At 38.0% G+C, this 13,981-nt stretch overlaps 1 protein-coding gene across 1 annotated transcript; it reads left to right on the top strand.

Annotated features, from left to right (window-relative positions):
- The first annotated feature begins 1,040 nt into the window (after positions 1-1,040).
- dis3 (DIS3 exosome endoribonuclease and 3'-5' exoribonuclease) lies at positions 1,041-12,184 on the top strand. Its single transcript, XM_053477743.1, has 21 exons — positions 1,041-1,320; positions 2,492-2,649; positions 3,268-3,461; positions 3,553-3,626; positions 3,767-3,934; positions 4,562-4,723; positions 4,899-5,015; positions 5,684-5,821; positions 5,924-6,070; positions 6,175-6,291; positions 6,482-6,583; positions 6,662-6,726; positions 6,876-6,960; positions 7,107-7,234; positions 7,366-7,452; positions 7,543-7,699; positions 8,605-8,819; positions 9,783-9,951; positions 10,106-10,264; positions 10,619-10,744; positions 11,846-12,184. Exons 1-21 carry the CDS (start codon positions 1,102-1,104, stop codon positions 11,912-11,914), a joined length of 2,856 nt encoding a protein of 951 aa, XP_053333718.1. The 5' UTR covers positions 1,041-1,101; the 3' UTR covers positions 11,915-12,184.
- The last annotated feature ends 1,797 nt before the right edge of the window (positions 12,185-13,981 follow it).

Genomic DNA, 13,981 nt, shown 5'->3' on the forward strand with positions numbered 1-13,981 from the left:
TGGTGGCTCAGTCTGTATGACTACACAAACACATAAACAAACACCCGCACATAAACCAACAAGCAAGTAATACGGACAAAAATAGAACAGTTTTCAAAAACCAACAAAAAGGAAAAAGCTAAGACAAAGGGTATATGTGGTTTAATCCACTTAAACCATATATACCCTTTTACCTGTAATACAGCTCACTACTGTATTACTCTTTTTTTTTACCACTGTTATTATATACAGTAAAAGCAGTAAATATTGTGACACCTGGCTATGTAGTGAGTATGTGCGATAACTAAAGAACAAACAATCCTATGAAGTGGATATACACAGGAATAATAATAATAAGCAGATACTGTCCATAACAATTGGCAGGATATATGAATGTGTATATAAATATGATTTATATACATTAAGTATACCAAAAGACACATAACTGTACAAAAAAAGATCAGCACTGTATTATTGTGCATTGTATATACAGGTAAATTGCATATATATATTAAGATCTTTTTGTATAATTTTGTGTCTTTTTGTGTATTTAATGTATATATATATATTGTATATACACAAATATATATTTATATAAACTCATGCATATATGCATCATGCCATTTGTTTATTGTTATGGACATGTTGCACATTATTTACTGCACTTACTATATATATATATTTTTTCTTCTATTTAACCTGCTCCTTATAACTTATAACTGTGCTTTTATTTGCACTGATGTATATACACTACTATTTGCACTTGTGACACTAGTTAAAATACTTTATTAAATGCTGTTTAATGTCTCCCTCTAGTGGTCAAATAATTTTAAAAACACTTTTTAAAAAATGTTGGCTGACTATGATTTCACGCAGAGTTTACAATTTACATTAAAATACAGACATATATACTTACACAATATATTACTTAACTGATGTTTTAGTAATATTTTTGTAAGATACAAAAAGAAATTGTGCGAGTGCAAAAAAATAAAAAAATAATAATAAATAAATACAATTCGTGACTGTTAAACCCCGGAAACGTTTGTGGTTGGCCCGGATGCTGGATAGACAAACGCACGTGGGTTTCCTGTGCCTTGTGTTTTGGCACCGTGCGGAACCATGTTAAAGTCTAAAACGTTTGTTAAAAAGACCCGCTCGGGTGGCGTGTTGAAAATAGTACGTGAGCACTACTTGCGTGATGATATCTGGTGCGGAAGTGAAGTTTGCAGCGAGTGTAAGGACGAGGCTCCGGTTCTGCAGCGTCATGCGTGTATAGAGAGTAACGTGTGCAGCTTCCCTCACTACCTCATCCCGGACACTAATGTAGTCCTACACCAGGTACCAGTTCTCACTCACTATCTCATCATCTACGTCACGTCTACTGTTATTATCAGTATTATTATTTATTTTATTAAAAAAGAGTAAGGCAATCCTACCTCTGGATAAAGCTGGTTCATATTCAGAAAATGCTAAATTGCTATTCCTATACAGTGTATTTATCAGTGCATATTAATTATATATTTAAAAATGACAAAGCTGAGCTTTAAGGGTATATTCTGCTGTAAAGTAGGCAACAAGCTGAAATACAGATGAGGTATGTTTTTTTTTTTAATACGAAGTGGTATCAAAAAGTTTTGAGACTTCTTCTGTAACCCGCCAGCAGATGGCAGCACAGTGCAGCACACACAGTCGCAAAACTGCAAAAAACTTTATAAGTCAGTGTGCCAAAAGACGACGTCCTGTACATCAGGACCCATGCAACTGGTGCTACGTCTGCAGTGGGCAGCAAGTTAGAAGAAAGAGCGAACGTAAAATTCTGCATGAAACTGGAAAAAAACTGCTACAGAAACAAACGAGCTGTTCGAGGTGTTCGGAAGAACATCACTGGAAGGTGATGAGAGATCAACGGCAACTTGTGCATGAAGATTTTCGAAGAACAATCCTCAACTTTGCTGCCGTTGTCGGTCCGTCATACCATATGGAACAGTCCAAGCATCACTCGTGTGATTTCAACATGTGTCATGTTGCTGTTTCTTGCCGGAAACAACATGATCTCATTTCTGCATCCACCCTACTCGCCAGATTTGGCTCCTTCAGACTTCGCTCTCTTCCCAAAGATAAAGATGCGTCTTAAAAGTCGCTATTTCCAGCATGAATCGCTGAAACAGCTTGACACGCTTCAATTAGAAGACTCCCAGGACATATTACAGAAGTGGCAGCATCGCTGGGAATGCTGTATTGCTGTTTAAGGGAACTATTTTGATGGTGATAGAGTGTAAACAAAGTTCTTTTTTAAACTGAGCTAGTCTCAACTTTTTGATACCATCATGTGAATTATCTAAACGATTAATTGGTGTAAGTGGGCAAGTCCATTTTGTGTATTACACTTATGTAGGTGAGATGTGTACAGTGTTTATAGTCACTATGTTTAACTTCAATAAGCATTTTTTATAAGTATGAGATGACTTTGATTTTCTCATCAGGTTCTCTCTGTTTTTAACGCGAACAGATCGACATTCTGGAGGACCCCCTGATCAGGAACGTGATCATCCTGCAGACGGTTTTACAGGAGGTCCGACACAGAAGTGCTCCAGTGTACAAACGGATTAAAGATGCCATCCACGACAAGGAGAAACATTTCTATACATTCACTAATGAACATCACAAGTAGGAAAACCTACCCTCAGTGGCTTAAAATTTATTAATAAACATTTTGATTGTGATTTTAAAAAAAAGTTAGCATTTCACAGAAAAAAATTATTGAGCACTTTAAATGACTTCTACTTAAAGGCTATAACAATCATGTAACTTCGAGAGACTGTAGATTTAATATTTCTATAGGTCTATAAAGGGATCTATAGGGGTGTGTGTGTGTAAGATGTTCATAAATCCAGATTATCACACTTGAAACGCACACTACACGTTTACTTTGTATGCTATGTCTCCGTTTAAAAAGCTATAAAAATATTGTTGAATTGTTCTTCTATTTCTTCTGTAAGAAATACTTTAAAACTGTAGCGTCTGATTTTAATACTGGCTGTTCTCAGTATTTTAAGACACTAAAATACTGTTTAAAACTAAAGAAGAGTTCAGACGATCAGTAAGTGATTTAGTAACTATAACGAGCGTGTTTAACACTTATTTACATGTTTTAATAGCAGTCATAATGACATTCATTATATTGATCTAACCTATTTTTTTTTTCCTGTTTAAGGATTGTTCTAGCTTGCTCATATTTAAAACGTACTGTAAATGTGACACCATGTCATTTGTGTTTAATCCCAGGGAGACGTTTGTAGAAAGGGAGCAGGGTGAGAGCGCCAACGACCGCAACGACCGAGCCATTCGCGTGGCGGCAAAGTGGTACTCTGAGCACCTGAGCAAATCACAAAGCAGTGCAGATGTGAAAGTGGTGCTGATCACAAACGACCGCGCGAACAAGGAAAAGGCCGAGCAGATCGGCGTGATCGCCTACAAATGTGTGTAATGACGTGTTTGGGTTTTATTTGATCTTAATTAGTTTTGGGAACGTTTAGGTACATTACTTTTTTTTTTTAAACTTCTGTGCAGGCGAGGAGTACATCAGAAGCCTGATTGGCAATCCCGAGCTGGTCGACAGACTGGCACTGACCTCTGATGATCAAGTACGGACCATGATTTTTTTGTTTGTTTGGGGTGAACAAGAAAAAGAAAACAAAGTGTTAGTGTTTAAGTGTTACTGAGTTTCTTAGTTTAATTCATTTATTTGTTCATCAGTATTCATGAATTCATGTCTTTGTGTCAGAATGAGATCAGCGGCAGTAAGGTGCTTTTCCCCGAGCATCTGCCTTTGTCCCGGATCCAGACAGGTATCAAGAGCGGCGCCTTTCTGCAGGGCTCGTTCCGGGCAAATACTGACAACTACCTGGAGGCCACCGTCTTTATCCATGGTGAAGGAGACCAAATCACAGAGGTACGAAATGTCTATGTTTTTTTTATTTATTATTTTATTTTATGGAAAACTGAACACATGATAATACATGGCTGTTCAGGGTGGTGAATTGGAGAAATTGGTCTTTCTAGGGTCCTTGTTAAACTACTAGTTTAACACTGTTAAATTAGTTATCACATAACTGTTTGTATATAGATGATATGATAATGCAAACTAAAAGAATTGTGATGGGGAGGAAAAAGAAAATGGACAAATAAAGGCAACAGTAGAAGAAGAGTATCTTCTAATTTTGCTGTTAGTGATTTGGAGGATTGTATTCGGTGTGTAAAATTGCATATATTTATTAATTTATTTTAAATTGGCATAAAGTTATCTCCTAGTTTTTATTCTTACTTAAAAAATTAAATAACATAATCCTGGGGTTCAGGACTATAATCATGTATTATGCTATTGGAAGTGGATTATGTCTGACAAGCAAATACAATGAAATGTCACTTTTCCCCCTGGAACATGGCACAGTATTGTTAATAATGAATGAAGTGCTGCATAGAATTTGCAATAAACAGTCTTCGAGCCTAATAATAGGCTAATGGGTTTATGCTACCTATATACCATAAATTTATCATTGTAAATGTCTCTGTGTGTCAGGTTCTCCTTCAGGGCCTGCAAAATCTGAACCGGGCTGTCCACCAGGACGTCGTGGCTGTTGAGCTCTTCCCCAAGGAACGCTGGGTTGCTCCTTCTTCTGTGGTGCTGCAGGACGATCGGCAGAATGACGAAGACACTGAGGAAGAGGAGGTTGAGAAGAAGGTGATAAAAGCACTGATAGACGTTATTAAAAGCTTAGTTGTATGTATTGTGTATTTACTGTAAGTGTGTACATCGTTAAAAAATAAAATCATCGAACAGTACATAGATTAGTGATCAATTCAGCTAGAAAGTAAATCTAATTATTTTTATGTATATTAATTTATTTTGGGATCAGTTGGAGAGCCCTGTACTGGATACCACTCTGCTAAAGCCCACTGGCCGTGTGGTGGGGATTATCAAGAGGAACTGGCGGCCCTTCTGCGGGATGCTCAACCAATCTCAAATCAAAGAGGTCAAGAGAAGAGTGCATTATTTCAGCTTTAAATGCAGCGCATGTTTTGATCAATAGTAATTTTAACTGTGGTAATTTACTTAATGAGGAACACAGCAATGTACAGTTAAACCTTGGATTGTGAGCATAATTTCATTCCTAAAGCGTATTTGTATAGTAAAACGCGTATATCAGTGCAAATTTCCCCATAAGAAATAATGGATAATCTAACGATTCGTTCCACAACCCATATAATATATAATATAAATAATATAAAAAAATTAACTATACCACTTTACCTTAAAAGAATAATGACGAAGCAGTGTTTCCATTAGTGTGTGTGTGTGCGCGATTACCCATAATCCTGCAGTGCACAAGAGAGAAGAACCATCGGCTCAGTCGTGATCATGTGACAGACAAAGCACATGCACATATTACTCATATGTCAAGACCTTGCTCGTTTATCAAGTTAAAATCTATTTAAAAAATTGCTTGCAGACCAAGTTACTTACAAACCAAGGTTTCACTGTATTATAAGGAAGTCCTTCCATCAGAGATCAATATACTGTAGTTTTTATAAAAAATTATTGGCACTTCCGTCTGGTCTGGTCTGTTTCTTGCTGGTACTTATGTACAGAACATACAGCTTAAATTTAAGGTCTTTTTTTTTTTTTTTTTTTTACCCACAGGCCACCAGGCATCTGTTTACTCCTGCAGACAGACGAATCCCACGGATCCGAATCGAGACACGTCAGGCCTCCACGCTCGTGGGACAGAGGATCATCGTAGCCATCGATGGTTGGCCGAGGAATTCCAGATATCCTAACGTGAGTTTGTGCTGCCAAGCTGCTCTTGTGATCTCTTATATTTTTATATAAATACAAGTGACACTTGTGTATACGTACTAGCCTCTTTAACGTGTGTCCCAGGGCCACTTTGTGAGGAACCTAGGAGGAGTAGGTGATAAGGAGACCGAGACGGAGGTTCTGCTTTTAGAGCACGATGTCCCACACCAGCCTTTCTCACAGGCCGTGCTCAGCTTCTTACCCAAAATGCCTTGGAGTATCACAGAGGAGGTAAACATTGACTGTAGTGTTTTTGTAATCAGTGCACTGTTCTTTGTTAGTTCTTTTGGCCATAGTTCTGCTCATTAGATTTAGAATTGTCGTCTTCCTTTCAGGATCTGAAAGTGAGAGCGGACCTGAGGCACCTGTGCGTGTGCAGTGTCGACCCTCCAGGCTGCACAGACATTGACGATGCGTTACACTGTCGTAAACTGGACAACGGAAACCTTGAAGTATGTATTTGTGAGTGAGGGAGATTTTGAGAAAGTTCGTGAATTTTGTTTTGAGAAGTATTTGGTAGGAAAAAGACGGTATTATTGCACAGTATGTCATCTTCTCCGGGTTTTAATGCATTCTGATCCCCAGAAGAATTTAATGGTAAAATATTTCTGATGTACTGACTATAGATGCTTACTGCCTCAGGTTGGTGTCCATATCGCAGACGTGAGCCACTTTATCCGGCCAGGAAACGCGTTAGACCAGGAGGCAGCTAGCAGAGGCACTACAGTCTATCTGTGTGGAAAGGTAAACTCGTAACATGTCCGAATGCAGTTTATACTATAATATAATTTTTTATAATTATTTCTGCTGTGTTTCTCACAGAGGATTGATATGGTTCCTGAGCTTCTGAGCTCAAATCTGTGTTCTCTACGTTCCAACGTGGAAAGGTAAGGGGGTTGATGGCACTCGGGCCTTCATCACTTGACACCAACATACACTTGTGCCACACAACGATATTATACACATTACTCTGAATCATAAATATTGACACTCTGTTACATCTCACTCACTTTTTTTCCCACTTCTGTCCCTGCAGATTGGCATTTTCTTGCATTTGGGAAATGAACCACAATGCTGAAATCATAAACACCCGCTTCACCAAGAGCGTCATCAATTCTAAGGTAGGTGCTTAAAAAAAAAAAGAAAAGATAATTTCTATGCTATTATTATTTCTTCATCTCATAGACATTCTCGATAAGCACTCTTTAATATTTTATGTTCATAAAACCTGCAGCGATCGAGTATTAACAGAATAATGTCCTTTCAGGCTTCTCTGACATACGCCGAGGCTCAGATGCGAATCGATGACTCCAACATGAACGACGACATCACCAAGAGCCTCAGGGGTCTGAACAAGCTGGCCAAGATCTTAAAGGGCCGGCGAATTGAAAAAGGGTAACAATGACATAAATCAAGCAGTTACATTTAATCAGTTTAATTCAATCGTGTATTAATTACATTTAATTTGTGTATTATTTATTATTTGCATATTGTGTGTTGTCTCCTGACTATCGATGACATCATAGAGCCCTGACGCTGTCCTCCCCTGAAGTGCGGTTCCACATGGACAGTGAGACTCACGATCCTATAGACCTTCAGACCAAAGAGCTAAAGTGAGTGCAGGATTTCGAGTTAGTTAAAAAAAAAGACTCGCCACATATTCACCGTATTGCGTGTTAAACAGTTTCTGAAAATGTTCCCAGGGAGACCAACTCCATGGTGGAGGAGTTCATGTTGCTGGCGAACATCTCTGTGGCGCAGAAGATTTTTGAGGAGTTCTCAGAGTGTGCTCTTCTCCGCAAACACCCTGCGCCTCCTCCATCTAATTACGACATCCTTATCAAGGCTGCCAAGTCAAAGGTACGTGTTAAATCTACCATACAGGATCCTTTGCTCATAGTGCATAGAGAGTGAACATTTAAGCAGTCATCTTAATTATCAAGTTGCACAGGTTACAGCTGTTGAGTGAGTAATGTCGAGTTATTAATTATTTTCCTACACCAACATGCTCCTTTTGGGGGTTATTTTTAAACAGTACTTGACTATTTTTTGTTGCTTGTGATAATGTACAGAGGCTCCTGTGTGTGTGTGTGTATATATATATATAAACTTACGAACATTCAAGCAGATATGAACGGATCGCGGTTCTAATTCCTGTTCAATCACAGAAGTAGCTCACCTGTATTTTTACAAAAAATAGACACTACAGTGCACCAGATACCAATATTTACAATTATATACAATCTTTTTAGTGTGTAAGTGAATAACTAAAAAGTCTAAAGCCTGTTATGTTTTATGTGTGGGCGTGCGGGAGAAATGAGCCGATTTCATGAATCAGTCCGGGTGCATTATGAAAATGTCTGTCCTGTAAATCCGTCCTGACAAAGAATAATCCTAATTTCGAAAATCCTCAACTGAGTTCACAGTCTAATACAGTGGAAAACAGCTCTGAGACAAAATGCCATTTGGGATTTCCCTCCTGATTTAAAGGTGCAGAGACAACACTTTGAGCTTTAAGTGCTCCTTAGGTACGATTATGTTTTTTAGCCACATGATGGCAGTGTGGGAAAAGGAGACAGATTAAGTCAAGTGGATTGGTTAGTACACTGTATATTCATGTCAAAAATGTATAAGACTCACTTTGTCAGACTTAAGAACAAATCGCACTTACGAACGTGCTCCTGGAACAGAATCTTTAAATATCTTGGCTTTTCCAGTAATATGAAAAGAAACCTTTGTACTAAACTGCCCCCTTTTTTCTTCAGGATCTAGTGATCCGAACAGATTCAGCCAAGGCTCTGGCGGATTCTCTGAACGAGGCAATTCTGGAGAATTTTCCCTACTTCAACACGCTGCTGCGTATTCTAGCCACACGCTGCATGATGCAGGCCGTTTACTTCTGCTCCGGCATGGACAGCGACTTCCACCATTACGGCCTGGCGTCTCCCATCTACACACACTTTACCTCGCCCATCAGAAGGTGAGGGAGCCTTGCCCCTACACTGCAGCAAACACATATACACCACCTCACCAAAAAAAAAAAAAAAGAGTTGCACACTAATATTTCTGTCAGCCACCTTTGGCTTTGATTACAGTGTGCAGTGTAGTGGCCAGTTCATGTGTGAAAATGATTCCCCATACTCACAGATCCACTCTTTCACGAATACAGTCCTTGAATATGCCTATGCCATCAGGGAAGAAAAACTGAAGAAAAAATCACAAACATAGATGTGATAACCTCAGGACATTCAGGTCGTCAGCTGACTTGATTTTGTTGCCACATAACATTGATGAGTCTAGACCTGACCAACTGAAGCAACCCCTAATCATAACACTGCCTCCAGAGGCTTTTCAAACAGCCAGTGCATGCTCTTACCCTGACAATCCCATCGCTCTGGAATAAAGTCAATGTGGACTAATGTAGACTACATGACTTATCCATCGATCCAATGTACAATGTCTTTATGCTCCCTAGCAAAGTGTAATCTATTTAAATAAAAAATGCAGGCAAAATCTAAATAAAAATGTTGGACAAATGAAAAGAATAAATGCAAAGCAAAAATTTTGGTCGAAAATAAATAAAGTGTTGATATTTAAAAAAAAATAAGCATAAAAGGGCGGTGTATTTAGCTGTTTTATTAAACATAGATTTTCATAACCATATTTTTCTCTGGAAAATATTAGATTTTTAGGACCACCCAGTTTTCTCCTGTGCTAGACATATGATTGCAATAATTTTGTTAAAGAAAGCAGTGCTTTGTTTTTCTCATACTTACATTTGGCCATTCTGTTGGAGTGCCAATACTTATAGAACTGATGGAAATAAAAGCAACTGAAACATTAAAAATTGCATGCTTCACCTTTGGGGTAGAACTCTAGTCAGTTAAACTAGTTAGGTGAATGGTTTATAACTGAACCAGTTTTGTGTTGTTGTTTTCTGTAGGTATTCTGATATCATAGTGCATCGACTCCTGGCTGTAGCCATCCACGCAGACAGCACCTACCCCGACCTCATGGACAAAAACAAGCAATCAGCTCTGTGCAACAACCTCAACTACAGGCACAAGATGGCGCAGTACGCCCAGAGAGCCTCAGTGGCCTTCAACACGCAGGTCAAGCAGAGCTGTTAGAATGTTGACACCAACTCACTATTCAGTGCATGTCATAATATATATCATATAAATATATTTATGGCTGCTTCCTCTTCTTAAAATTTATTAAATATAAGTATTAAAACACCAACTGTGTCACATTTTTGCCGAACAGCTTTTCTTCAAGAACAAAGGCGTCCTGAATGAAGAAGGCTTCATTCTGTTCGTGAGGAAGAACGCCATCATTGTCCTCATCCCAAAGTTCGGCTTGGAAGGCACAGTGTTTTTCGAGAACAAGGATAAACCAGGACCACGACTCAGCTTTGACTCAGAGGTTCTCGCCAAGCTTCCCATTTAAAATATGAATGGCAGAATTACCTGTTGGCTAGGTCAATGTTTATGTAGACTATTTTTATTGAGGATGATGGTTGTCTCATTGCTACAGTTAAAAAACAGTATTTCAGCCAAAATAGAGCCAGTCAGTCAACATGTCTGTCTGGTTTTTGCTCTAAAGGCTAAAATTACTAATAAGTAAAGAAAGCTTAAAGCAAACTATGCCTCTTCTTAAGGAGTTCAGTACATTCATGAGCCCTGGAGTGATTCACTGAACAGCTTAATCAGTTCTGACTGAATAGGAAAACATTTTTTAAATTGTAATAACATTAAAGCTTTTCATTTTCCTTTTCAGGGCCCAACCCTGACTGTAGAGGATGAGCACACCTTCCACATCTTCGACAAAGTCAAAGTGACCATCAGTCTGGACGCCTCCAACATCCAGCACCAGAAGATCAGGATGGCTCTGTTAGAGCCAGTGGTGAGTCTCTTCATCTTGTCATTGTCAGAGACTGTAAAAACACGAGGCAAGGTCCTAAACCGGGACTGTGAACCTTTCATTAGGTTAAGAACCGTCCAACTCGTTATTGAAACCTAGAGGGATAGTGGTGAATTATTGTCTTCAAAGACATGTGGTCAGAAGAAAACTAGTATTCGAGGGATTGGGACTAAACAGCTGTGTAGGCCTAAAAAAAACCACTTAAAGTGAAGCTAATTAGAAAAAATGTTTCAAATTGCTTGGGAGCATAAAACATGTACTATAGAGCACTGAAAAAAAGTCATGTGTCGAGATTTACCTTAGGTGAAAAGTCAGGCAGAAGAAATGATGAATCCATGATGCCTAGCGGCTGCTGTACAGGCCTGTGATCTGGGGTTGCTTCTTTTGGTCAGGTCTATATTCTGTGTTTTTGTGGCAAAAAAAAAGGCAGCTGACTGTCTGTATATACTAAATGACCATGTTTTCCCATAAGTGGACTTTTGTTCTTCACTGATGGTATGGGCGTATTCTAAGATGACAATGCCAGGATTATTCGGGCTCAAATTGTGAAAGGGTGGTTCAGGGAGTCCTGACCTTTTGAACCCCCATTGAGAATCTTTGGGATGCTCTGGAGAAGACTTTGTACAGCGGTCCAACTCTCCCATCGTTAATACAAGATCCCAGAGAGAAATTATTGCAAGTCTGTTTTGACAGTACATAAGCTCATCGATGTCACGGCCACAATCAAAGCAAAGGGCAGTCTAATGAAATATTAGTGATTGCCTTTATTTATTAATTTTTTGGGCCGTAACTCTTGAGGTGTAGGACTGTATACAGTAAGGTTTTTAAGTGTTTGAACAGCACCTATGTACACCAGCACAGATATAAAACCAAATGTAGTCTTTACACTTTGACAAAAATATACTGTATTAACATTGGGATAATATTTGCTTGGTGTTATATAGTGATTGTTTAAAGGTGTTAGTAACTTTAGTAATTTTATGAATAAAATAACAATTAGGAAATATTAGATGTAAAATCTAGTTACTTTATATTAAATATGTATTTTCTGTGTTAAATATTAATACTTTCTTCCTCTTTCAGATCCCAGGCGTGAGTGTCCTGTTACCAGAACAAGAACCCGAGGCAAAGAAACCCAAACTGGATCGCTGATATGTCCAACTGCCCTTCGGCATCACCATTTGTTTTCAGTTCCTTATTTTAATGCTCATTTTTAAATCTATGTAAATATGCATTTGTTTAGTCAGGTATGTGAAATCTGAAGATATGGAGCCATGTATGACTAATTGTAGGTCAGTTTCATGAGTGTAAGACTGGAATTCTTAGCTACATTATTCTGTTTCACTGAAGCTGAATTCCCAAAACTGGCCTTTGGTTCAGCAGCCCAACTGTTATTAATTAAAATGAGTTGTTTTATACCCACGTTTGGTCATTGCAAAATTATTATTTTTTTTAGATATTTACAGAAGGATGGGCCATGCTCTCGGTTACAACCAATTTTGTGGCGATCGCACACAAGCTCTCGAGTGGCGCAACAGAAAATACGTCGGAGATCACAAGCGGAAAAATGCACTCACATATTAATAAAAGTGCCAATATCCGGTTATCTACACTTTCCTCTCGCACACTAAGAGTGCGCGTGCAGCAGTTTTTAATCAACATTTTGGGTTGTTGTGTACACATGCAAGTGCATGCCTGTGTGTAATGGACAGAAATGTTATTAACCAGAATGGATGCTTTCATTTCTTAGGGGAAGTCTCTTACACCAAAATATTATTAAACTCTATCTGTCAAAATTTAAGGGACATTTAAGAACCTCAAACCCACATGTCAGTTCAGTTTAGTGTGCCTATTTATTTGTAATAATTTTGCATTCGCAGTTCATCTTTTTTAACTATTTTTTTTTCAGTATTTTTTGTAGATTGTAAAAAATTATTTTACATAGCACCTTTTACACAAGTCACTTAAGTTTTGCAGAATTGATCTACTTTCATACACCCCAACCCCCACACATTATTTTACACACTTATTAAAAAAAAAGTGTTTTAAAATCTTACTCCTACCAGAACTATTTCTGGCCACTTTAACCCTGCTCAGAAAAATTCAAAAGCTCTTTTCCAGAAACGTGATCGAATCTCATCTGCTTTGTTACACCAAACCTTTAAAAGTCCTTTTTTTAGGACACATAAATGTGCCCTAGATATTTCATTTAACAATTCTTACAATTCTGGGAAAAAATGAGACCATTGCAGTTTACTCCAGAAAACTTCTGGAATGTCATCCAGAGGAAGATGGATGGTCATCATGCAAACCATCATGCAAAGCTGAGCTATTTGCTTTTTTGCAGAAAAAGTGGTATAAAGTAACACAACAGCAATGTAAAAAAACTGGATATGCTGAATTGCATCAAAGCTATAATTGCAAATCACCAAATACTGATTTCTTAATGTTATTTAGCCAAAGCATTAACACAATTTGTTTATAAATTATTTGCATTTTGTTTCGAGTTATTAAAGCTCTGCAAATACTGCATAATCTTTATTTTAATAACTAAATAACAAAAGGTATACTGTATTTTGAATTTAGGAGAAATATTGTCAACGGTTCACAAAAAAAATGAACAAGACTGTTTATCTCACAATACATGCATTCTGTAAGGAAAAAAAACCCATAAGAAACACACTATTTTGCAGAGGTCTCTTTTTTCCCCCCAGAGCTGTATATACACAGCAAGTCCCCGGCTTACGAACATTCAAGTTACGAATTTCCGCAGATACAAACAAATCACAAAAGTAGCTCATATGTATTGTACAAATAACTATATAGACTAAATAGACACTGCAGTGCACCAGATATCAATATTTACAATTATATACAATATTTTTAGTGTAAGTGAATGCAAAAAATGTTTAAAGTCCGGTATATTGTATGTGTGTGTGTGTGGAGGTGCAGGAAAAATGAGTCGGGTGCACCGGTTTCAGTAAATCAGTCCAGGAGCACGATGATAGAAAATGTCTGTCCTGTAAAGCTGTCCCGATGGTAAATAATCCTCATTTCGGGAAAATCCTCAACAAAACAGAGTACACAGTCCAATACAGTGGAAAAGAGCTCTGAGACAAAATGGCATCTGTTTAAGTGCGCAGTAAACAACATATAAACATGCTTCCGGTACGGAACTTGTTCATAAGTCAGGGACTTACTGTATATATAATTTATCAT

This window comes from Clarias gariepinus, chromosome 18 (genome assembly GCF_024256425.1).
Source record: "Clarias gariepinus isolate MV-2021 ecotype Netherlands chromosome 18, CGAR_prim_01v2, whole genome shotgun sequence".
NCBI classification, from domain to species: domain Eukaryota; kingdom Metazoa; phylum Chordata; class Actinopteri; order Siluriformes; family Clariidae; genus Clarias; species Clarias gariepinus.